The sequence below is a fragment of the Talpa occidentalis genome, unplaced genomic scaffold (assembly GCF_014898055.3).
Source record: "Talpa occidentalis isolate TD23 unplaced genomic scaffold, MPIMG_talOcc4v2.1 talOcc4.17, whole genome shotgun sequence".
Classification (NCBI taxonomy): Eukaryota; Metazoa; Chordata; class Mammalia; order Eulipotyphla; family Talpidae; genus Talpa; species Talpa occidentalis.
In genome coordinates this window covers 48,854,559-48,880,520 of record NW_023601754.1, presented here as the reverse complement: position 1 = coordinate 48,880,520, position 25,962 = coordinate 48,854,559, and the positions used below count along the sequence as shown (strand labels likewise).

General features: G+C 44.2%; 1 protein-coding gene across 1 annotated transcript in view; it reads left to right on the top strand.

The window, feature by feature from the left end:
* Positions 1–46: 46 nt before the first annotated feature.
* The window catches only part of LOC119248719 (zinc finger protein 717-like), a 27,501-nt gene continuing 1,585 nt past the window's right edge, over positions 47–25,962 (top strand). The window contains exons 1-8 of the mRNA XM_054697528.1: positions 47–545; positions 764–854; positions 10,998–11,079; positions 15,288–15,441; positions 19,083–19,302; positions 22,169–22,338; positions 22,593–22,685; positions 24,499–25,957. Of these exons, the coding sequence (XP_054553503.1) occupies positions 22,215–22,338; positions 22,593–22,685; positions 24,499–25,957 (1,676 nt within the window). The 5' untranslated portion in view covers positions 47–545; positions 764–854; positions 10,998–11,079; ... (1 more) ...; positions 19,083–19,302; positions 22,169–22,214. The remainder of the gene's footprint in view (positions 546–763; positions 855–10,997; positions 11,080–15,287; positions 15,442–19,082; positions 19,303–22,168; positions 22,339–22,592; positions 22,686–24,498; positions 25,958–25,962) is intronic.

Genomic DNA, 25,962 nt, shown 5'->3' with positions numbered 1-25,962 from the left:
AGTGACCCTGTGAGGAGCTCAGCTGTGCAACGCAAGGAGGTGCAGATGCAGTTCACTATATGCTGGGGTTCTTGCTAGATCACCCACCACTGTTTTCTATAAATCCTCGCACACATCTTTCCAGATATTTGTTGGGGTTTATTTATCAGGCCCCTTGACAACTAAAATTTTATTCATGCTCTTGTTCTTAGAGTGAAATTCATTTCCACATTTGTAAGTCAAACTGTATAACGTTATTTTTGTGGACTAATGACTTAACACACAGGTAGGGTGTTTCTGGTGATCCGTCTCCCCGTGTACAGTGCAGAGCGTGATGTGTCTAATATAAGAGAAAACAGGTAGAAAAGAATGAATTCCCAGGCCTCTAAGTGTTCAGACTTTGGATGCTACCTTGAGTGAGGAGATGGTGCCGTTACAGGGGATGGTGACCTTTGAGGCTGTGGCCGTGAGCTTCACCCGAGAGGAGTGGCAGGACCTGGACGACGCTCAGAGGACCCTCTACTGGGACGTGATGCTGGAGACCTACAGGAGCCTGGTGTCCCTGGGTGAGAAAAACTCCCCATTAAAACCTAGTGAAATCATTGGTTTTTCACTGACACATGAACAGCTATGAATGTAATGAAACACTATTTAGATTTGAGATTTGAGATCAACGAGATATGACTGTCCCCTTCTCAATTGAATAATAGTTTATTACACAAAAGTGAAAGCTCTGGTGTTTCTTCCAGGGCTATGACATAAAGCATGTATTTCTCATTAATAGGTCGTTGAGTTATGAAGCCTGAGCTGATGATCAGAATGCAGCAAGGAGCAGCCATGGGCTGGGGAAGGACCCCCAGATCAGACCCTGTCAGGTCAGTGAGCTCATTCTAGTGAGGAAGGCCTGGGAGAGCAGAGCCCCCCAATGAGCCCACCTGAACCATTATTGCCCCTGGCCCTCCCGGGTCAGCCCTTGGAGAGTTAGTGTGTACGTCTCACCACGTTCCTTACTCCGGGTGCCAACATCCCTCCCCCACATCTACTCTCCACTTTTTATAAATAGCCATAAATCTTCTTAGACTTCACCAATATGCAGTCCCTGTGTCCTACATTGGCACTTCATCTTGGTCTGTGACTTTACTGGCATCTTAGTTTCCCTCCTCTCCTCGTGGAGTATTTCATGGAGTATTTTCTTTCAGGCATTTACTCATATAGTCTTCTGTTCTCTCAACATGTTTACTAGGAGGTGTTAGAGGCAGGCATATTTTGTAGCTTTTGTTTTAACAATATTAATCAAAACAAGCCTATTTTTCTACAGCTTATAACTCTTGACAAATAAAAAAGTACAATATACACATATTCTATAGTGAAATAACAGTCACAGATTTTAACTAAGCTGAGGGAGATAGAAATGTGTTATTATTTTTAGAAATTGGGCTCAGATGACACTTTTATAGAACTTCAGTATGTGTGTGTGTATATTAATTTAGAATATTGTGTTCTAATGTGATGGCTAAAATGCAAGTGTATGTTCCCTCTGGAGTTCAGGGTGGACATCATGATCATAGATAGACATTAGGAGATGGTTAAATCAAAAGTAGAAGTAGTTTTGCCCCTGGAGTTTACTAAGGGCAGAAATGACAAGGTTCAGGGCAAACCACGTGACCCGCACTAGCAGTTGTGCACCTGGGCATGTCCTTGCGCACTGATCACATTCCGAAGGGGTGGGTGTGACCCAGAGAAGGAAGGGACATTGTGGGTTCAAAACCAACATGGCCAAGTGTTTTAGGGCTCAGACTTTGGGAGTGGAGTTTCAAGTTAGTGTTTTCTCTTTCTCTTGTGGAAAATACTTTTTAAAGGAAAGATGAGAAACATATCTGGAGTTTCATTTCCGTGTAACAAGGAGACTGATGAATGTTTCACATGCAAAGAGAAAATCTTCAACTGCCATGAATTATCCATTGGAATTTTTTACCAAAAAGAGGAGTGTACCTGAACTGTTCCTTTCAGGTAGCTGTGGAAAAGGTTTTGTTAAACATAGAGGGCACAGCCTATGTTCCTGAATCTATATCCTGTACAGCACAGGGAAGAGTAGCACAAACAGGTTCAATAAGAAATTCTTCTCTATAGGTTCTCAGAAGCCAGTGAGGTAGTGTTTAGAAATTTCAGAAATTTCAGAAAGCTGGGTCTCCCTGGTGGCGCAAGGGGTTAAGACACAACCTATGAAGCGATCCACAGCCACTGCAGCATGAGTTTGATCCCCAGCCAGGGAGCTACCCCCATGACATGGCAGACCTCTCCTGCCTCGCCCGCTGCTCGCCTCAGCAGTCTATTTCAGTCAGTCTGCCTATTCCGCTCCCCACTCTATCTTTGGGAATCCTCTCTCTCCCCACAACTCTGACCTATACCCCAGTTCTTGTATGCATGAATGAATAAATCTTTTTTTAAAAACAGAAATTTCAGAAAGCTGTCTATGAAGAGCTGCTGGCTTTGGAAGAAACCCACACTACATTTATGTGCTCCTTAGGGAGAGGAAAACACTAAATAAATGTACTAGCAAAATTATCCTTGACATTTTTTCCTACTTAGGCGTAGACACCTCACCCAGTAAATAGCAGGTTACGAAAGTCTCGCCACCCTAACAGCTGGATCACAGGGAAACTAGCTCAGGAAACAGCTATGGGAAGGATGCCGAGGAGTAGAACTGGGTTAACCACCGGTTGGTGAAAACCTCTTACTGAAGATCTACAGTTACGGAGGAGGTGACTCCATTGACCAAATGTATGAAGAATTTTGTTTTTGCTTTTGTCTTTTGGGTACACTTGCTTGACATTATAATATACTTTAACTAATAATACCTGTGGGTAAATGTGCCTTCGTGTATAGCATAAAACTTTAATGTGTAGCATAAAGCCAATGGTGATTATTGATTTCTCTTCAACTGTTTGAATTCTGTTATCTGAATTAAGTTCTTCACTTCTGCAGTAACTACCACAAGAAATGCGTCAGTGTTGTTCAAGGCGTGCTTATCTTCCTCTCATTGTAGGAGTCCAGATGAGGCCGCACCCTCTTGTGACTCCCCAGGACATTCAGGGCAAACATTGGTGTAACTTTGTTTTCACCAGCCACAAAACAGCAACAAGCGAAAGAATCAACTGGAGAAAACCACTGAGTTTAAGCTCAACCCATACTTTGGAAAGAAATCATTGAAATTATTCAGGAAGGATGCCTGAGGACACCAATGGTATGTGTAAGACTGTATTTCCCCTTGATGAGCCTGGTGAGGAGCCTGATGGAGACACAGCAGGGGACTGTCACCTCTGTGGGCAACTGGCCCACTGTCCTGATCATCCTAATGGTCAACAGATGATTCAAACATTTCAGCAGCCTCCTGAACTCTGTGGGCAAGAGAAAGCCTTGAACAAGGGGTCAGTAGTCTTTGCATGTAAGACAGCTGTTATGGGAGAAACTCCCTATAAAAAGAAGGAATACAGAAGAGCTTGTGATAATTATGCTCTTACTATCAATGAGACAACTCACACTGGAGAGACCCTATAGAGATGTGACGAAGGGTGGGCTGTGTTTGAGAAACCAACAGTTATTTCCTGATCATGATCTTTTTGATGAGCTCCTTAAATCTAATTAAAGTGTGGATATTTGCAGCAGGAAATTACACATCATTCACAATCAGTGGACCATGTCTGAGAAAAACTTTGAAGATACTATATATAGGAAAACTTATTGCAAAATATCTGTCCCCTCTATACCTCAGAGCATTGATACAGGCGGAAGGACTTCAGAGTTTTTGAAAACCTGTAAGAATTGAGTACTCTGTAAACCTCAGAGAATTCTCACAGGAGAGAAAAGCTGTAAAGTGTAAAGAATATGGAAAAGCTTTTTCCTTGCAATCACCCTTACTATACAACAGAAAATTCACAGAGGAGAGAAACCCTATGAATGTAAAGAATGTGGGCCATCTTTCTGCCGGAAATCAGTCCTGACTCTCCACCAAAGAATTCACACCAGAGAGAAGCCCCACCAATGTAAACAATGTAGAAAATCTTTCACCTACAAATCATATCTTATTACACATCAAAGAATTCACACAGGAGAGAAACCCTATGAATGTAATGAATGTCGAAAATCTTTTACCCACAAATCATCCCTCATTACACATCACAAAACTAACACAGGAGAGAAACCCTATGAATTGAAAGAATGTGGGAAATCTTTCTGCGGGAAATCAGACCTGACTCTTCCAACACAGAATTCATAGTGGAGAGAAGCCCTCCCAATGTAAAGAATGTCAAAAATCTTTCACCCACAAATCATCCCTCATCAAAGAACTCACACAGGAGAAAAACCCCGTGAATGTGAACAGTGTAGGAAGAGTTTTGCAGATAAATGTTCTCTGCTACCCATCACAGGATTCACATAGAAGAGAAACCCTATGATTACGAAAAATGTAAGAAAACTTTCTCTCAGAAGTCACACCTCACCAGACATCAGAAAAGTCACACAGGGGAGAAATCCTATGAATGTAAAGAGTATAGAACAACTTTTTCCCGGAAGTCAAACCTCACAGAACATGAGAGAATACACACAGGTGAGAAACCTTATGAATATAAAGAATGTGGAAAATATATTTTTCCAAGAAATCATCTCTTACTACACATCACAAAACTCACACAGGGGGGGAAACCCTATGAATGTAAAGAATGTAGGAGAACTTTCTGCCAAAAATCAGACCTGACTCAACACCAGCTAATTCACTTAGAAGAGAAACCCCACAAATGCAAAGAATGTTGTAAATCTTTCTCCAGCAAAAAATCCCTCATTATACATCATTAAACTCATACAGGAGAGAGACCCTACAAATGTAATGAATGTGTGAAATCTTTCGGTATGAAGAAACTGCTCACTAGACATCCGAAAACTCACACAGGAGAGAAACCCTATGAATGTAAAGAATGTAGAAAATCTTTTTCCTCGAAGTCAGCGTTTACCACACATCACAGAACTCATGCAGGAGAGAAACCCTATGAATGTGAAGAATGTAAGAAAACTTTCTACCAGAAGTCAGACCTTACTTTACTATACATCACAGAATTCATGCAGGGGAGAAAGCCTATGAATGCAAAGAATGTGGGCAATCTTTTTACAGGCTAACAGGCCTGAATAGACACCAGCACATTCATACTGGAGAACAACCCTAAATTGTAAGGAATGTAGGAAAAATTTTAATGATAATATACAACTTCATTATACACCAGAGAACGCACAAAGGAGAGAAATTCTACAAACGTAAAGTATGTGGAAAGTCTTTCTCCAGAATTTCATCCCTGATTATACCTCAGAGAACTCACACAGGAGAGAAACCCTATGAATGTGCAACATGTAAGAAGTCTTTTTCCCAGAAGACACAACTCTCAGGACAGCAGAGTACATACACAGGGGAGAAATTCTATGAATGTAAAGTATATAGGAGACCTTTCTGTCAATATATAAGCCTCATGCATAAAAAATTCACACAGGAGAGAAGCCCTATGTATGTAAAGAATGTGTGAAATCTTTTTACAGTTTATCAGAACTGAATAGATATCATAGAATTCATACCAGAGAGAAAACCTAAAACTTAAGGTTTTGGGAAACTCTTTTACCAGAAAGCCATCCCTATTACACACCAAAGAACTCACACAGGAGAGTGTAAAACATGCAGGAAGTCTTTTTCCCAGGAAACACACCTCTCAAGACATCAGAGAATGTACACAGGAGAGAAAACCTATAAATGTTAAGAAGAACAGAAATTTTTTCTTCACAAGATAATTCTCATAGGAGAGAAATGCTAAAATGTAAAGAATGCTGCAAATCATTCTATGTGATGTCAGTACTCACTAAATTTCAGCAAACACACAACAGAGAAACAGTCTGAATATAAAGTACCCAGAGGAAATGTCTACCAAAAAACTCCCACAGGTTAGACCCTAAGAATGTAAGTGATGTAGGTGGTTGTTGACCCAGAAGTCAGAAGACCTCAGGATTCACAGAGACTCGCTGTGATGCAAAGATGTTGGAAAAATACTTCACTGCAGGTGAAATTTCACTGCAGTTTGTTGAACTCACTTAAGATAGAAACACTACGAATGGATAAAAAGTGGGAAGTTTTGTCATGTCCACTCCAAGTACACATAAAAGACCTCACAAGGGTATAACACTGCACGGCAGAAACTACCTATAGTTTTGCAATATAGGTAACAGAACCCCACCTTTTGGGGGGTTTTGTTTTCTGTCTGGACATACATGTAATATTTACCCCCCTTTAGTGTGTGAAGGATGCAGTAATTTTGCTGTGGCAGAAGAATATAAACAATAATTTATAAGCCAGGTCACAAAAATTTTCATTTACAGATTTTCCCATGCCCTGTTGTTTTCCTTGCAATCTATAGGCTCAGAATGTCCATATTTTCATCAGTAAGAATTATTCAGGGAAAGCAGATTCTTCCCAACTTTATTCGAAATTGTCCATGTTTTTGAGTAAAAAATTAGCATTGACTCTGAAGCTTTTCTGTGTGGGATCTGTTCGCAACACAGCTGTGCATTGTGGGCAGTTATCTTTATGACTGTGGGACAACCTTAGATGGGTGTTACCTAATCTTTTTTTTTTTTAAAGATTTATTTATGCATACAAGAACTGGGGTACAGGCAGGCGGGGGAGTAATGAGGGGTGGGGAGGGGATTCACTAGAGACGGAGTGGGAAGCAGAACAGGCAGATGGACTGAAATGCACTGCTGAGGGGAGCAGCAGGGAGACAGGAGAGGTCTGCACCATGTGGGTCAGCTCCTTGCCTGGGGATTGAACTCATGTCGCAGTGGCTGCAGATAGCTTTATAGTGCTTTGTCTTAACCCCTTGTGCTACCAGGGAGACCCTGGGTGTTACCTAATCTTGTGTAGAAAATTCACATAGGAAAGAACGTGTTATGTTTCATCAGGTTCATTGGTGGGAAAAGTAAAAGAATGCAACAAATGTCAAATAACTTTGTAGGTAGAGTCAGCTCTTTGATTACTGAGTGTGAAATAAAATATTACAGATACTATTGAAGTTCTAAATTGTTCCCCAGAACTTCTACCTTTTTTATTCATCTGAATATCCAGTGAAATTTAATGTCATCAAGATTTTTAGTTAGAAGGGACTATTTTGATAACATGTAAAAAATGACCTCACTAGTGGCCAGCGTTTCCCTGGTGGGGATATGTGGCCTCCAAGAGGACCTTCTCCAGCGCCACTCCTGGTGCCGCCACAGCGCCTCTGTTGCACATACATTGCTCACAGCACATACATTGCTCACTGATCAGAGTGCTGGGGTGGGTTGGTAGGCACAATTGCAGGACACTTAGAAGTGTGGCAGGAGGTGAACTAGGGTGTGAGGTGAAAGGGGTGCAGAAAGCCTGGTGGGTGTTGGGGCACTGAGTGCTGGTGTGAGCTGTGCCAGGAGTTGTCCCGGGTGAGGGGATAATTGGGAGGCTGTGACATGAGTGTTCCGATGCTTAGTGAGTTATCTGCACCCCAGCAGAAACCGTTCATTGGCCGGTGTGGACTTGTCTTCATGTGGCAGTTGTATTGTGGGGTTTCTTGGCATCTGTTTGAAACAGCTCAGACCCCTGCATCTGTTGGCACATCCTCACCCACACACCTAAGAGAGGAGCCTAAAGCAGACATTCCTGGAGAAGCACCAGTAACAGGATTTATTGAGCTGGGAGTAAGACTAGGCGAGCTGAGAAAGAGTGTTTGCAAGCTGGCATGTGGCCTGGTGCCCTCTGTCCTAACATCAGCTGAGCAGAGACCGGAGCCAGGCCTTAAGACAAACTGGCAGCTTCTTTACAGATAACCCTCCTTGCCAGGGGTCAAGCTGCCAGAATTCTCAGCTCACCCCAGTTTCCCTTCATCCCTTCTCAGGTGGTAGAAATAGGAAAGTGCCACCTTCTAAGACTTAGTGATCTCTGAGCACCACCCAGTATCTCAGAAGTTGCTCCCTGTGGATCCTCTTTCATGTGTGGTAGGTCAAGGAAGCCGTTAGAGAGCAGAAGGGTGGTGCCCTATGTCTAGGAATCCTCCCTGAGGACCAGCCCAGTGTCCTGAACGCATGGCCACAGCTACACCTTAATTTTGCTTAATATCGACAAAACTAGGCAGATAATCTCAGATTCAGACATTTTTTTAAAGATTTATTTATTTGTGCATACAAGACTTGGGGTACAAGCCAGAGGTGAGGGTGGGAGTGAGAGGGTTCACCAGAGTCAGAGTGGGGAGCAGAACCGGTGGATCTACTTAAATCCACCACTGAGGGGAGCAAGAGGAATACAGAAGAGGTCTGCTGTGCCCCGTGGGTCAGCTACCTGGCCAGGGATTGAACTCGTGCTGCAGTGGCTGTGGATAGCTTCACAGTACTGAGACTTAACCCCTTGGGCCACCAGGGAGGCCTTAGACATTTTAAAATATAGAGTTTTGGGCCTCCCGGTGGCACAGCGGGTTGAGCGCAGTGCTGTGAAGCTGTCCGCAGCCTCTGCAGCGCTGGTTCGATTCCTGTCGTGCCCGCTGCTCCCATCAGCATTGTACGGTCGTCTGCCTGTTCTGTTCCCTGGCTATGTCTCTGGTGAATCCTGTCACCCTACAGCGCCTCTGGCCTGCACCCTAGCTCTTGTATTAAAAAGATACATAAATCTTAAAAAAAAAAAAATAGAGTCTAGCTTTTGTCACCACAGTGACTAGCACAGCAGTCACTAGAAGGTACAGGAATGAATCAAGTCCAGGAGGCTGGTGCTGTGCGCACGCACCCCTATAACCTCTGCGGGGCAGAGGCTTTCCAGTTGTAGGGTCAGGACCTGCCTCCCTTTGTCTCCTCCGAAGAACAAGTCTCCCCCAGGCGGAAAAATCTGGCCACCTTGATTGCTTTCCCGGAGACAGCGGCTCAGCTTTGCCTGTAGTGGGGTTTTGCGGGCGGGTCACCACTTTGGCCAAAGCCCTCCGGCCCCATATCTGCTGGACGCTCACTGGAGGTGGGGAGCAGGTCAGCTCAGTCCACCCCAAAGGATCTTATTGAATCTTTTCAGGAACTTTCCGTCCAGGCCCGGAAGGCAGTTCTCTGAACCAGGGCTTTGTCCAGCTCCCGGCTCTTAGCAGCTGTTTCCTAGCGCGGCCGGGGAGGGAGGGCGGCAGGAGGGAGTCTGGGACACTCCCCTCGGCTCCCTACAGAAGCTGTTCCCGGCTCTTAATCATTCACAGCCCCGCTGGGGCCGCCCAAGCGCCCTCCCTCTGGCTTCCACGACGTCTGGACCGCAAGGCTGAGGACCTGCAATAAAAAACGTCCTCCGGGACGCCGGGCGGGGGGCGCGGAGGCTTGTGGGAAATGTAGTGCCTCGAGGCGAGAGCGGTTCCAGTAAGCGGCTCCGGGACGACGTCTTCCTGGTTACTCCTGCGCAGGCGCCGCCCCGCCCCCGCCCGTCAACTTCCGGTGCCCCCGCCCGTCCGCGTCCGCCGCGCTCCGCTTCGCAGTTTCTGAAGGTCTGTGGGGTCCGAGGGCGGACGGCCCGCCCGGGGCGCCCGGGAACGAGGCGGGAGGGAGCGGGCCGGCGGCGAGGCCCGAGTGCGTGTGTCGGGTGAAGGGGGAGCCTGGACTCTCGGGACAAAGCGGGGAGGGGGCGGAAGTGCTGCGGGGTCCTGGGCGGGACCCGAGTGACCCCTTGGGGGTGCGGGGGAGCCTGCGGGCCGCGGGGGACGAGGCGGCGCGGGCGGAAAGCCCCGCGGCTGTCGGGGCGCCGGACGCGGTGCGGGTGTGGGCCGGGGCCCCGGCGGGTCCAGGCCGGTGCGTGCGCCGCTGCCTCTGCGGGCTGCGGGGCTCGGGGGTCGCGGACCTGGGTTTGCCCCGAGTGTTCCCTGAACGCAGAGTGTTTTCTTCCCAGTGGTCAGTTGAGGCCGTTCTCTGATGGGGAGATTAGACGGCATCCCAGGGCCGCCTCTGACGCTTTCTGAAATGGAAAGTAAGCCCAGGACGGCTGCAGACAGACGCGTTTTCGGTTTAATAACGGGAAGCGTCTTGTTGCCGGCTGTTGCTTCCTGGCTTGCACGGCCCCGCTGTGAGGGGACCTCTCTGAGGTGCCTCCGGCGACTTGCCTGTGCTTTTCCACAGTTCTGCATGTGATTATGGTGCTCCCGTGTTCAGGGTGTCATTCAAGACTTTCTCCCCATACAGACCTGATTTGCTCCAATCATTCAGCTGGGGGGTTAGATGTTCACTTAGCATTTGCAATATAATGAACCAATCTAAATTCTCTGGATTAAAAAAAAAAACACAGAATGAAACCTGGAGTTTCGTCTCTCTGCATGCTGGGATGGATTTACGCAGCTCCTTTGCCGGTGTTGTCTGGATAACAAATGAGGACGAGGTATCTGGTGTCTTGTCTGAGGCTGCTTGGTTTAACATGGCTTTATTTACCTTTTTGATGGTTCGTTCTGGTTATTGGCAACGCCTTGTGCAGCTGTCAGGCTAACCCAGGATCTTCACCAGATGCGAGTGTTGCTAGTGGGGAATCGCCAGTGGAATTTTATTCTGATTTCCTTATGGCCAAAGCAGGCGAAACAGCACAGCCCAAATCATTGTTCCAAGTAATTTCATGAGGAAATACTCCAAGGAAATACGTTTGGGGGAAACTTTACTGGGACCTTGTGCCACCAAAAATGTACATTCTGTAAAACTGAGTGTCAAATGTTGTGTTTCAATAAAAACAGACCCCTGTCTTCACTAGTTTATTTTCACTTTAAAAGCCTCTAATAGGTTTTGTTTCTGGTTTTCTAGATTTCCAGACTCTAAATTTACAGACAATACTGAAGTCTTAAATAACATCTGTATTTCTTTAAAATTATAAGTTATTCCCCTTTCTTTTTTTTTTTTTTTAATTTTTCTTTTCTTTTTTTTTATAGAGGCATGTTTTATTTATTTATTTATTTGTTTTGTTTATACAGGCACTGGCGACAGTCCGAAGCGCGGGGGGGTGAGATAATTCTCCAGAGCCAGAGCGGGGAGCAGAACAGGCAGACTGATGAGGTACACTGCTGAGGGGAGCAGCGGGCGGCAGGAGAGGTCTGCGCGCCATGCGGGACCCTCCTCCGGTGGTCGGGGAGCAGCCGGGGATCGAACCGGCGCCACAGAGGCTGCGGGCAGCTTCGCAACCCAGCGCTCAACCGCTGCGCCACCGGGGAGGCCCCTATTCCCCTTTCTTATGCTTTTCCTAGCTGTATTTTTTTTTAATATTTATTTATGCATACAAGAACTGGGGTACAGGCCAGAGGTGTGGGGATGAGAGGATTCCCCAGAGACAGAGTGGGGAGCAGAACAGGCAGATTGACTGAAAACACTGCTGAGGGGAGCAGCGGGCGAGTCAGGAGAGGTCTGCTGTGCCATGTGGGTAGCTCCCTGGCTGGAATTGAACTCATGATGCAGAGGCTGTGGATAGCTGTGTAGGTTGCATCTTACCCCTTGCACCACCAGGGAGCCCCCCCCCATTTTTTTAAAGATTTGTTTATGCAAGAACCAGGGTACGGGCCAGATGTGTGAGAGGGTGAGAGGATTCACCAGAGACAGAGTGGGGAACAGAACAGGCAGGCTGACTGAAATACACTGAGGGGAGCAGTGGGTGAGTCAGGAGAGGTCTGCTGCGCCATGTGGGTAGCTCCCTGGCTGGCCGGGATCAAACCCGGCACTGCAGAGGCTACAGACAGTTTCACAGTGTTGCGCTCAACTGCTTGCACCACCAGGGAGGCCCTCCTATCTGTATTCTGAGGAAGCTTTTTCACCTTCATTTTCTCCTATCTAAGAAAATGCTCGGACTAGAATTTCGCAATAATCCCTTATAATTACCTTATTAAATATTATGGCATATAGATCAATGATTGAGATGAGACTGTTCTAATACCATATAACTACTAAAAAGGTTATCCAACATATTTTCATTAAGCTCATTAGATTCAAGTGTATGTATAGGATGGCAAATACTAAACTACAAATTTAAATGTTCAATAATATGTTCTCCAACAAATACTAGATGCACTACAGTTGATTAGAATGGAAAGAATATTGCAGATTTCCACTTTCCTCTATTCCTTTTATCTACCAGGCATAAATTATAATTTTTAAAAATCCCTTTAATTTCTTTTGGCTTCAGTTATTTTTTCCCCAAAGAGGATAATACAGGAAATTTTCTGTCTGAAAATAGAATAGTTGTTCCCTTGAGGTCACATTTAACTCTTATAACTGTAAACCTATAAATAAATATTTCCCTTGAGACATGAACATGTCTCTTTAATAAACTTCTAAATTTATTTCACAAGAGATGCACATTTTGAGAATCACTATTCCTGTGAGCAATGTGTAGTTATTACCATTTCTGACACTTGTGTATGAGTGCCTCTGCTAGGGCTCTATTTCTTTTCCTACCTTCAGAAGGGCTTTCTAGGGGCCTCCCAGGTGGCGCAAGGGGTTGAGATGCAGCACTATGAAGGTATCCGCAGCCACTGCATCATGAGTTCCTTCCCCGACCAGGGAGCTAGCTACCCACATGGCGCAGCAGACCTCTCCTGATTTGCCTGCTGTTCCCCTCAGCAGTGTTTTCAGAGTTCCATCCCCAGGCAGGGAGGACCCATAGGGCGGGGCAGACCTCTCCTGTCTTGCCTGCTGCTCCCCCTATCAATATATTTCAGTCGGCCTGTTCTGTTCCCCACTCTGTCTCTGGTAAATCCTCTCACCCTCCACATCTCTGGGCTGTACCCCAGTTCTTGTATGCATAAATAAATAAATCTTTAAAAAATAAAAAGAAGGGCCTTCTAGGCTTCCCATCTGTTTCTCCTATTAGTTCTTCTATTTTCCCCCAAAATACTTATTCAGCCATCATTCATTAACTTTATAGTATGCTGTTGGCATTGAAGATATGTGAGTGGAAGGCATTGCTTCATAGCTTTAGGAGATTATAATCCATACAGAGAAAGTTATATAAAGAGACTCTTATAATACTCTTTTTATTTGCATGGCATACTTTGTTATTTTTTAAAAACTTAGCAACTTTTTTCTATGTTGACTAAAGAGTGTACTTTTATTTCTTGCCCATTTGTCTCACATATATTATTTGCTGTTTTAATACAGGAGTAAGAAACTATCAGGAGGGCCCAATAGATCGTGACTTTTTCTGTTTTATTATTAAACGCGAAATCTCAAAATAGTCTTGTATGCAGTTCTCATGAGGTATATAAAAATTTTCAAAATAATAGATTTGACATAGCATGACTTTGCACTGTACATAAAGTTATAGAAGCTAGCTACACTTTATTTTATATTAATTAAATAGTCTGCTAATTGAGATATGTTTACGTTCATTTTTTAATTTTGATTTTGATTTTTTTTTTTTTTTTTTAAAGATTTATTTATTTATTTATACAAGCACTGGGTACAGTCAGAAGCGTGGGAGGGTGAGAGAATTCACCAGAGCCAGAGCGAGGAACAGAGCAGGCAGAAGGACCGAAGTACACTGCTGAGGGGAGCAGCGGGCGGCAGGAGAGGTCTGCGCGCCATGTGGGACCCTCCTCTGGTGGCCGGAGAGCAGCCGGGGATTGAACCGGCGCTGCAGAGGCTGCAGGCAGATTCGCAACCCAGCGCTCAGCCACTGTGCCACCGGGGAGGCCCTTAATTTTGATTTTTTCATTAAGAAGTAACATTGGTCTACAATCCCGTATATGATTTAGGGGACAGGTTCACACTTAGATATATAACATCGCAACACACCTATCATCTAAACCCTCCTATCCCTTTACCACAGACCATTGGGCCCCTCTGCCCTTGTTCCCATCACCAATCTTGCTCTGGTAGCCTCAGTTTTATAGTCAGGCATAGGTTTGGTTTTGTCACTTCCATTATTTTGTTTCTCTATTTTCTAACCATCAGTGAAATCAGCCAGTATCTGTTTTTTTCCTGCTAACTCGTTGGACTGAGCATAATCCCCTCCGGTCCCATCCATATCTTCACAAATGGCAAGATTTGATCTTTTGTGTAGGTGACTAGTATTCATTGTGTATATATCTTATTAATCCACCATTTGTCTGTAGGCACTTAGGTTGTTTCATAACTTGGCTATTCTGAATAATGCTGCAGTAAAAATAGGAGTACAGAGATCCCGTTGAATGTATTTTTTCATTCTTTGGTTGAATACCAAGGAGTAGAATTTTTGGATTATATATAATTTTTCATGTTGTTTTTTTTAAACATTTATTTATTTATACAAGAACCAGGGTACAGGCCAGATGTGCGGGAGGGTGAGAGGATTCACCAGACAGAGCGGGGAACAGAACAGGCAGACTGACGAAACACACTGCTGAGGGGAGCAGTGGGCGAGACAGGAGAGGTCTGCCTCACCATGTGGGATTCTCGCTGGCTGGCCGGGATCGAACCTGCGCTGCAGAGGCTGTGGACAGCTTCACAGTGCAGCGCTCAACCACCTGCGCCACCAGGGGGGCCCATTACGTTAAAATCTTTAATCCATTTTGATTTAGCTTTTATATGTGATATGAGAGTTGTCTAGTTTCATTTTTCTGCATGTGGCTGTCCAATTTTTTCAACCATTTCTTTTTTTTGAACACCATTTGTTGAAAACATCCCTTTCTCCATTGTATACTCTTGGCTCCTTTGTCATAGCTTGTCTATATAAATGGATTTACTTCTGGACTCTCAATTTTATTCTGTTTGTGTATCTGTTATCATTCCAATACCGTTCTGTTTTGATAATTATGGACTTGTTTTATAGTTTGGAGTCTGAATGTGTTATACTCCATTCCTTTTCTTTTTTGTCAAGATTGCTTTGGCTGTTCGGGGTCATTTGTGGTTCCATATAAATTTCAGTAATGTTTGCTGTATTTCTTTGAAGAATGCCATTGAGACTTTGTATAGAGGTTGTGTTGAATTTATGTATGTTGTGTTTGCTAAGGTGGATATTTTAACTATCCTTGAGTATGAAATATCAGTTCTTGGCATTAGGTATTGGTAAATCAGTAGGAAATGTGTGCTTCACTAAATTTTAGTCTAAATTCTACCAATTACTGATTTTTAATGGTGTTTGGGGGGCATAAATAGCTAGAATGATGGGAGAAAAAAAAAGTAATTAAAAAAATAATAAAATAAATACTACCAATTAATGCACTTATTCATTTCTTGCCTCTTGTCAAAGTGTAAAATACTATTTTCCTACAAAAGTCTCTCTTTTTTCCCCCCAGTTGTTACGTAGAGAGCTTTGGATGGGGATGTCAGGACCCATGAGCAAGTCCCGCCAGTCTTTTCATGTCTCTACTCCCCTCACATTCTCTCCAAGCTCCGCTTCCAGAGTCCTCTGTGTGTTACTGAGAGCAGCACATGATGAACAAACCTATGGTGAGTTAGTTTTTCCTCAGCTTGTTTTATATTCAACTTTATGAGCATTCATAAATTTAAATAAAAAATAATTACAGATAAAATTCCACTTCAGGGAGTTATACCCACCTTGGCTCTAAGATAAGAGAGCCACCAAAAGGCCAAAAACAAAAAGCAAGGACTATAGCAATACAATACCACACAACAGGGGCCTATGGACTGTAGCTGAACAAAGGACAGTGCCTGATAAGAGCACAGGTCACTGTGTGTGGGTTCTCACCCACGCACATGATTGCAAGAGACCTCGGGCTCAGGGAACAACCATGGGGTTTATTTTACAAACAAGGGAACCAAGAGCTTACTATAGCCATAAGTGGTGGCTCCCTCACCCAGATGGTGTCCACCAGAAGTACAAGTAGAATGCCTGTCACCTGTCAACAGAGCTATACCACATTGGCCAGTAGTGATGGTCACTACTTGTCCCCCAGAGATGGTGTCAGAGACATTAAGTGTTAATAGCTCTTTGTGAGTTGTTGGGCTGTATCAACAACAAACAGCTCTTTGAGACACCAGGTCAAGAGCCCTTGGCGCTCCTTTCAGGCAATGGACCAGAGGCCCAGTCTCTGACAAAGGTCTTTGGCTTCTCTTTGCTCCTGGGAGGTTGGCTGCCCTATGCTGCTGCTCTCTTCTTTTAACTTCTGGTCCTTCTTTCTTTGGAAGCCAGGAACAGAGTCTTCCTTCCCTCCTTCCCTCCCTCCCTCCCTCCCTTCCTTCTTCCCCCACCCTCTTTCTCCCCCCCCATCCCTCCCTCCTTCCCTCCCTCCCTCCCTCCCTCCCCAGAAGTGTGGGGGCGGTGAGAGGATTCACTAGAGACAGAGTGGGGAGCAGAACAGGCGGATCGACTGACATACACTACTGAGGGAAGCAGTGGGGAGATAGGAGAGGTCTACTGTGCCATTTAGGTCAACTCCCTGGCTGGGGATTAAACTTGAGCTACAGTGGCTGCAGAGGGCTGACACTTAACCCCTTGCACCACCAGGAAGGCCCTTTCTTGGGAGACTGAAACAGTCTGTCCCTCAGCTCCTTCAGACCCTGGCTTATGTACTCTTTCAGCGTGCTACACGCACAAGTCTGATTGGACCATTTTTCAGTCTTGAGGCTGATTGAACCATTTAGTACCATCAGCTCATAGCTCACATCTAATTGGTACACTCCATAACCCAGGAAGTACACATAAAAGGGCAGTTGCTGGGCTCTGAAGAGCAACTGCCACAACTGACTTGTGGTGAAGCGGCAGGGGGAGAGACCAGCCGTGCTGCTGCTGGTGGCTCCTGCCACTGAGGCTGCCATGTTGTGGTAACAGTTATATTTTCAGGGAAATGTTTGTATTTTTAACCCACTTCATGTAGTTTTAACTCACTTGATGTAAACCACTAACCTGGGGTATGTTCAAATCCAGTGAATCTTTTTTTTTTTTTTTTTTAATAGAGGCATGTTTTTATTTATTTATTTGTTTGTTCGTTCGTTTTGTTTATACATGCACTGGGTACAGTCAGAAGCGTGGGAGGGTGAGAGAATTCACCAGAGCCAGAGCAGGGAGCAGAGCAGGCAGAAGGACCAAAGTACACTGCTGAGGGGAGCAGCGGGCGGCAGGAGAGGTCTGGGCGCCATGTGGGACCCTCCTCTGGTGGCCGGGGAGCAGCCGGGGATCGAACTGGCGCCGCAGAGGTCGCCGGCAGGTTTGCAACCCAGTGCTCAACCGCTGCGCCACCGGGGAGGCCCAAATCCAGTGAATCTTAACTTGTATTTGTCTTACTGGAATCTTCTGCCATATTTGAATCTATTGTCCATATTTGTCTCCTGGAAATTCTTGACTATCAGTCTGTCACCGTCTGTTTGATGATTTCTTCCCTGTTTCCCTGAATTAATGTGTTCCTTTTGACCTGCTCAGCCAACTTTTCAAATCTGGGACCATTCTTCCATGTTCTCCCTGACTGAATCAGCCCTCTGTGGTTTGACAGTCAAAACTGTTTCTTCGGCTGGGACATCTAGCCCTGGTGAAGGCTTTTTTCTACCTGTCCAGAGCAGTGTCAAACTCAGCAAATCCAAAATGAAAAGCAGATCTTCCTTGCTGTCCTTGCTTATATCCTTACATGGGAATAGTCCTTTATAGCCAGAGAAGTCCTTTATAGCCAAAGCGTTCCTCAGAAAGAAAGCAAAGCTGCAGACATTACACTGCACATGTCCTAGCTATATTACAGAGGGCTAACAAAACAATATGGGACTGAGAGTAAAAACTGGAATATAATAGAAAAGTCAGGAAAAACCCATGTGTCAGTTGCCAACTTATCTCTGACACAAACACAGATTTCAAGAAAACAAGGGAAAGAATAGTCTTCAGTTAGGGTGTTGGGAAAACTGGCTATCCACATGTAGAATAACGAAACTGTTCCCCTGTTTTACAGCAAATTGTTTAAATTACACAATCTGTGGTATTTTACAAGGCATTTTTTAAAAGATTTATTTATTTATGCATACAAGAACCGGGGTGCAGGTCAGAGGTACAAGGGGGTAAGAGGATTCACCAGAGACAGAGTGGGGAGAAGAACAGGCCGACTGAAATACACTGCTGAGGGGAGCAGCAGGTGAGACAGAAGAGGTCTGCCGCGCCATGTGGGTTGTTTCCTGGCTGGCTGGGGAGCGAACTCATGCTGCAGAGGCCGCTATTGCTTCATAATGCTGTGTTTAACCCCTTGCACCACCAGGGAGGCCTGGCACACTCAATTTGGATGGACAAATTAAACCACCCACCATCGGTCTACCCTTTTTTTATTTTTGACATTGTTAGGGGGAAGTGATGTCCTGAGTTAATCCCATACAGGATTAACTTTGTGGACTCCACCCCCACTCCAGACTAAAGCCATCAAGACTCTGGGAAAGACAAATCCCATCACCACCAAGGGAGGGTGGCTGGGACCTGAGGGTGGAGTTGGGCAGCCAGGTTGGATATAAAAAACCAAACACGTGGGCCTTGGGCCTTGGGCTCTCTGGCTCGCGATCGCTCGCCTCCTGGCTTCACCGCTCCTGGCTGGCGGCCAGCTCTCAGAGCGCCATTTTGGGATTCCTAATCGGCGGATCGGGTAGGACTCATTTAAAACTTTGTCTCCCACTTTTCTCCCAGAGCTGTACATTTCCTCATTTCCCCTTCCCTTTGTAAATAAACCTTTTATTAACCTTTCACGTGTGCCTGCAGTAGAGCATTGATAAGTCCTTTTAAGCGCGCGGGTGAGGACCCACAGTCAGGCACCCCGTTTTGTATCGGGGTTGCTCTACAACAACATGATCTTTTAAATCAATTTCCCTATATCTCAATGTATTTTTTCTTTAGAACAGTGTTGGCTTTTTTACATACTTACAGCTGATGTTTTTGTCATGCAGTCTCTCCCCATCCATGAACGTGACGTATATTTTCATTTGCTTTGTACTTTTTGGCATCCTTTAGGGTTATTTCCCCCTCATTGGGTTTTGTAGAATAATTTGTTGTATATATTGCTAGGTGTTTTGCCTTTTTTTTTCATTCTATGATTTCTTTCATAAATATGAACATATGCATGCATTGTTTTTGTACCTGCAAATTTATTATATTTTGTTTCTCTTTTGAGTAATATTGTAACAGGGTGGTCCCCAGGAAAGGGGGAGGTTCCAGGTTCCCTGCCCCACCCAAGGGAGGGTGGAGCTGAGCAGGAAGAGGAGAAGCTGCAGAAGAGACTGAGGAAGGAAGCAGGATGGAGCCAGGAGACCTGGAGGAGGCGCATGGAGCCTAGAGACACGTGAAGAAACTGCGCTTGTCTTTTGGTCGTGGACGGGGTGACACAGATGTGGGTGAGACCCGTGGGGAGGTGACAATGGCAGCTTTTATCTTGATGTTGATTTTGCTCTTTTCCTTCCGGGCTTGTCCAGTTGTTTGTGACCCTTTTCTGTGGGTCCCCACTGGAAGATGCTTTAGACTTGTGGCGGGCTTTGGGGCCTTGTTCTGGGCCGATCCCATATGGATGGACTTTTACCCACGAGGGGACGGGTAACTTTGGGTGCTTCATTTAGAAACTAGACTCTTTGCCTTTCCTGTATTGTTTCCTAGTTTTATTAAAGTTCCTTCCCATTAAAGTCTCCTATGTTTTGTGTTGATGCGGCGGATGGCAGAACCCATTTAGAATAGGCAGGTTTGCGGGGTTTGGGCTGACCCTTTTCCCTGTCCTATAACAATATCATGTGATTCTTTCTGGTTTCCAAGGATGAGTTGTATGCAATTTATCATCATTTTCACTTGTCTTTTTCTGTGTTCAGTTGTGTTGCCTGACACTAGTGCAGGGTCACTGTGGTGAGAGATGCCCTTGTCCTGAGGGGCTTCCCATAGATGTGACGCTGGCCCTCACTGTGGCCAAGGCAGCTATACCGAACTGTGTCGAGCAGTTCCCTGAATACTCAGATTTGGAGTCATTATAAATGTGAAGGCGTTTTTATAGCTTTCCATTCAATATCTGTGTGGATGGCCATAGGATTTTCTTCAGAGAAATATGAATGTGATGCAATAGTTTTGCCTAAAAATGCCTTCATTTTTTGTTTGTCATTATTTTTCTGTAAATGTTAGCATTTCTTCCAAATCTCTAATTATTCCCTTTTTTCCTTTCAGTATCTGAGGTCTCCTCTAGGCGTTTTATTCACTCTGATGGCTTTAGGTGCCTCAGAGTTCCAGGTGCTTCCCCAATCTCTATCCTCAGCTGAGGCTCCTCTCCTGACCTGTAGGTCAAACATCTGGTTGGCAGTAGTTCTCTGTCACGTATTTGACCACAAAAACTTCAAGCTTATTATATCTAAGATGTGCCTTCCTTCTATTCATTATATTCTTCTTCCTTTTTCCCTAATTTCACTTTACAATGTCAGCATCGACCTAGCTGGTGAAGCAGACCGCCTGGTAATAAAACTCCATTCACGCTTCTGACAGCAAGTCATTACCACCATCTGTTTCATGGTCTTTTTTTTCTTCCTGTTTTAGGATTAGTTTGCTTTTTGTGTTCCTAAATGAAGGTGGTAATCGCCCTGCCGCGGACCAGCACAGCAGTAGACGATGAGGCCACCTCAGGGTTGAGAGAAGCAGGGTGGTCAGGGTGTTAGGGCGTCTGCGAAAGAAATGACAAACAGACACACTTCAAGAGTGAAAATCTGAGTGTAATTTTCTTTGAGTTTGTGACCAGTATATATATGTTTTCCAAAAGCACAGGAATGAATATCAAAGAAATTCGCTTGCTCATGGGCTCAGTCTATCACCATCAGGGAGGTGATCTACATAACAAACAATGACCATTATAGAAGAAAGGAGGAAGTTTAGAAAGACAGATAAGGGATTAAAGTTTGTAGTTCTAGAAAGACGGGATAAGATTTTTAGCATTCTTGTAGTGGTTCTTGGTGGTCGTTATCTTTTGATAAGCTTCTGCCTTTTCAGGGAACTTCCGCTGAACTTCCTCTGCTTCAGGCTGTTCTCTCCCCGCGCGCTGGTTGCCCAGCCGGATCTAGGGACCCAGGCGAAAGCCATTCCTAAAGATCACTGCGGGGGGAGGTGCAGCAGGTAGGGTTTTGCTGTTCTTCCCCTGCGCGCTGGTTGCCCAGCCGGACCTAGGGCCAGTTAGCCCTAAAGGTCACTGCAGGGGGAGGTGCAGCATCGCCCCACTGGTTACTTTCTGATTCTTCCTTTAGTCCATCTTCCTCCTGGGGGATTGATGTTAAAATGCAAATCTGATCATGTCACTGACCTCTCTGTATCTGGCCCTCATTATTTACACATTGTGGTTTAAGAAGAGGGTTGGTCCTCCCTGGTGGTGCAAGGTTAAGGTTAAGACGCAACCTATGAAGCTGGCTGCAGCCACTACAGCAGTTCGATCCCCAGCCAGGGAGCTACCCACATGGTGCAGCAGACCTCTCCTGTCAAGTAGAGGGTTGTGTTCACTACAGGGTAGAAATAAGCAAAGCATTAGGAAATGGGATATGAACATGTTAAGATGCATGTGTACACACTTTTAATTGATAAGTTATTATAAGACATGGGATCACCTAAGATTTTTCCCTGCTGGATTTAGGATATGAGTATCTATCATCTCTACCTTTCTGTCTGTCTGTCTGTCTGTCTACCCATGTGTATGCAGAATGCTGTCATATACAGTTCCTTGAACATCACCTTACTGTCCATCTCGCCTCCCAGCTCAGGTCTCATCTGGACACAGTGCTCTTCACAGTTGTCAATTGCTAACTATCTTCTCCCATATTGACTTCTGCTGTTGGCTGATGAGAACATGCAGTTAACATGGAAGAGTTAGACATCTTTGGGACTTCTGGGAAGGGTAACCTGTTAGTGCACAGTGCAATTTATTTCTCCTCTTCTATGGCAGTATACGTTGACCATGACTGATTTAGCTTCAGTAGCACGTTATTATAGATATATGTTCATACTTATGTCTCCTCACCAGATTATGAGGATCTGAGAAGCAGAATTTTACACATTGTTTTATTTGTAGTAAGAAGGACATTGCTAGGTTTTCAACAGTACTAACTCTGCAATAGTCCTTGGAGCCAATTAATCAATACAGTGGCAGGAGATTTCTATTATAGCTCTCTCTAACAATACAGAGTACAAACCATGGAGTGTTCTATACAGTATAAAACTCACACAAAAAAAAATGAACTTCCAAACTTCCAGGTCTTCTAACTCAGGCTGATTGAGGAGAAACGAACCATTGCAGGAGATGGTGACCTTTGAGGATGTGGCCGTGTCTTTCACCTGGGAGGAGTGGCAAGACCTGGACGATGCTCAAAGGACCCTCTACAGGGATGTGATGCTGGAGACCTACAGGAGCCTGGCGTCCCTGGGTGAGCCAAACTGCCCAATCACTGCCAGGTGCAAGCACTGTGTTCTTCTTTGCAAAATGTGAAACTTAATGAAGTTAAATCCTTTTTGGCCTTAGATTCCAGGCCAAGATAAAGGTGAGTGTACAACAATTTAATCAAGGATTCAAATTGGCCCTGGATTTTACCACTGCTAAAGTTTTGTTATTGCCACATCGCAGAAGCCATGAGACTGCAGCAGCTTGACCTAAGGCAGACATTATTTTTCTCATCAATAGGGTGCTGCGTGACCAAACCTGAGGTGATCGTCAGGCTAGAGCAAGGAGCAGAGCCGTGGACTGTGGAAGCACTCCCACACCATAGCCTCTCAGGTTAGTCAGTGTTACATGGCAGGGAGGCCAGGAAGAGTTGAGCTCAACAGGTGTTGGTCGTTGTTTTCACAGGCATTTTCCCTAGGTCCAGACCAAGACTTCATGTGTCAGACTCAGTCATTATTCCTTCTTCACCTACGGTTTCTTTCTTCACCCATGGTTCCCTGTCTTTAAATTTTTTTTTTTTTTTGCTTAGACTTAACCAAAAGCCAGTCACTACCTGCCTCCTCTTATAACTGGCTTTGGTTAGTTACTGTCTCTGTATCCTCAGTCACTATCCTTTCCTCCATTCTTCTTGACTGTGTTCTCTTAGACTTCTATTCATACCTTTGTTTTAATTCTTTAAACGTATTAATTTTGAAATTTTAAACACGGCACATGTACTTTTGCTAATATCAACAGTAATCACATAAATGTCCTTTTTTAATAGAGCTTACATTCTGCTAAGGGAGAAAAATAAAGCAAATAAATGTTTAACAGTGCAATAAGAGTCAAAAAAATTTTAAGAATAATAAGAGCTAACAAAGGAGGGCAATATTCCTAAAACAGAATTTATAACTTTAAGGTGGGTGTTTTCCATTTTGACATAAATTTTACGTGTAGATGCCAGTTGGGGTAGAGTGTGCATCACCACTGGGGGGCCCAGTGAGGGAATCATTTACTCAGGTGGGAAGAAGTAGGGGGTTGACCTCGGCAGCAATTAGGGGCCTGGCAGAGACATCCAGGACATGCCTGCGGACCAAGCTTCAGCCACCGAGAAGCTGAGCAGGACTTAGCCGGCTGCTCACCTGGGAAAGGTGTGGGGCAAGAAATTAGAGTTTGTTTCTCCTGTGGAGCCAAGAGTTGTAGACTGCGGGGCTTACAGTTTGTGGGTGTAGTTTCAAGTTAGCATTTTCATTTTCTCTTGTGGAAATTATTTAAAAAAAAACAAAGTAATAAACATAAAAGGAATTCTACTTTCACTCTAACTAGGTTACAGCTGAAATTCCTAAGTATAAGTCTTCAGAACCAGTGAATTATCAAGTAGGCACTTTTGTACCAGGCAGTTGGGGGATGTTAGGGATCCTGATTTCAGAAGGAGCCAGAATAAGCCTTCTCAGAGGTGGTGGACACAGCCTGGGTTGCAGAACCTAAAATCAGCAGGGAAGTGTATGAAATGGTGAGTTAGAGTTTCCTGAACCTGCTGTATTTCTTGGAGGCCATTGATGTAGTACTCAATTTGGAACTTGCGAGCTGTGTTCTCTAGCTTGGAGATGCTGTTTTGTCTTTGGAACAGCCCAACAATGCTCACAGCATTTCCCAGGGTATAGAATTTGCTGCACAAATGTGGATACAAAATTCTTGTTCCTCTCCAATATTCCTGCTTAGATGGCAGACAAGTGTCCTACCCCTGAGTCAATGTGTAACAGATTCAGGAAAATCATGCCATTTTCCAAGCTTGAGTAATTAATAAAGGCAAGAACAAGATAGCTACATATAAGAGGAAAGAATAGTAAAAACAAATGGCTGTATCCTAGTGAAAACCTCTCAGTATAAACTACAAAGTAGAAATATTTTGGCCAAATTTTTGCTCATGAAATAAAATCTTAAGCAAAATTAAAAACTTGATTGAAATTAGAATCTATTAATTTTTTGTCACATTAATTGATTCTGGAGACAAATCACATGTATATCTTAAAACCATTATTTATCATTATAAGCCAGTATTTTAAAAAATGTACTAGTACAGAAAGAAACATCTTTATCTTTACATTAGCTTTCCATAAGAAATGCTAAGATGTTCGTATGTATGGTTATTTTCATATCATTTTAGATGTCCAAACTGGGGGTGACTTGATTGAGAAAAACGAGGAAAACCAGGGCAGACATTTCTGGAAAATTGACTTCACCCACAGCAACTCATCAAGTAAGGAGAATACAAGCATAGGAGCAACATTTAATTTGAGCTCAAGCCATGTTTCAAAACTGATGATAAGTAACAGAAACTATTCTGGAATGACGCCTGAGGAGTTTAATGTATGTAAGATGTTTCTCCCTGGTGAGTCTGATGAGATGCACACTGCAGAAAAACATGGGGGCCGAAATATATCTCGGAAACCCCTCAGATACCATGAGCATCGTGTTCTTCATCACGTGATTCAAACTATGCAGCAACCTTTTGAGTTTAGTGGACAAGGGAAAGCCTTCAATAAGAAGGAACGATTATTTGCACATAGAAGGACTGTAACAGGAGACACCACTTATAAGTATAATAAATTTGGGAAAGCTTATGATAAGTCAGCTCTCATTACCCAAGAGGAAATGCATGTAGGCGAGACTCCTGGTAGATATAACAGATGGGGAAAAATCTCTTCTGAAAAACCAACAAAGTTGAGTCTTCCTAGAGCTCATTTTGAAGACCACAGATGTAATCTAAGTGGGAATGATTTCAGCAAGAAATTGTGCTTCACTCAGTTTCAGAGATCTCAAGGAGGAGAAACTGAGTATAATGTATGTAGTGATACTTTCTGTAAGATCATGAATCTCAAACAGAAAAAATATAGCAGTGACAAACTCTATGAATGTGAAGAATGTAGGAAAATTTTCTATCATAAGTCAGCCCTCAGTAGACATCATAGAACTCACACAAGAGTAAAACCCTATGAATGTAAAGAGTGTAGGAAACCTTTCTACTGGAAGTCAGCCCTCACCAGGCATCAGATAATCCACACAGGCGAAAAACCCTATGAATGTAAAGAGTGCAGTAAAACTTTCAACTGGAAATCAGCCTTCACTGTACATCAGCAAACTCATAGAAGTGAGAAACCTTATGAATGTAAGGAATGTGGGAAAACTTTCTACCACAAGTCATCCTTCAATAGACACCAGCGAAATCACACAGGAGAGAAACCCTATGAATGCAATGAATGTATGAAAACTTTCTGCTACATGTCAGAACTCACTGTACATCAGAGAATTCATACAGGAGAGAAGCCCTATGAATGTAAAGAATGTAGGAAGATGTTCTCTCAGAAGGCAGAACTCACTGTTCATCAGAGAACACACACAGGAGAGAAACCCTATGAATGTAAAGAGTGTAAGAAAACTTTCTCTCAAAAGTCATCTCTCACTGTCCATCAGAGAACTCACACAGGGGAGAGACCCTATGGATGTAAAGTATGTAGGAAAACTTTCTACCAGAAGTCAAACCTCACTGCACATCAGAGAACACACACAGGAGAGAAACCCTATGGATGTGAACAATGTTCGAAAACGTTCTACTCGAAGTCAGAGCTCA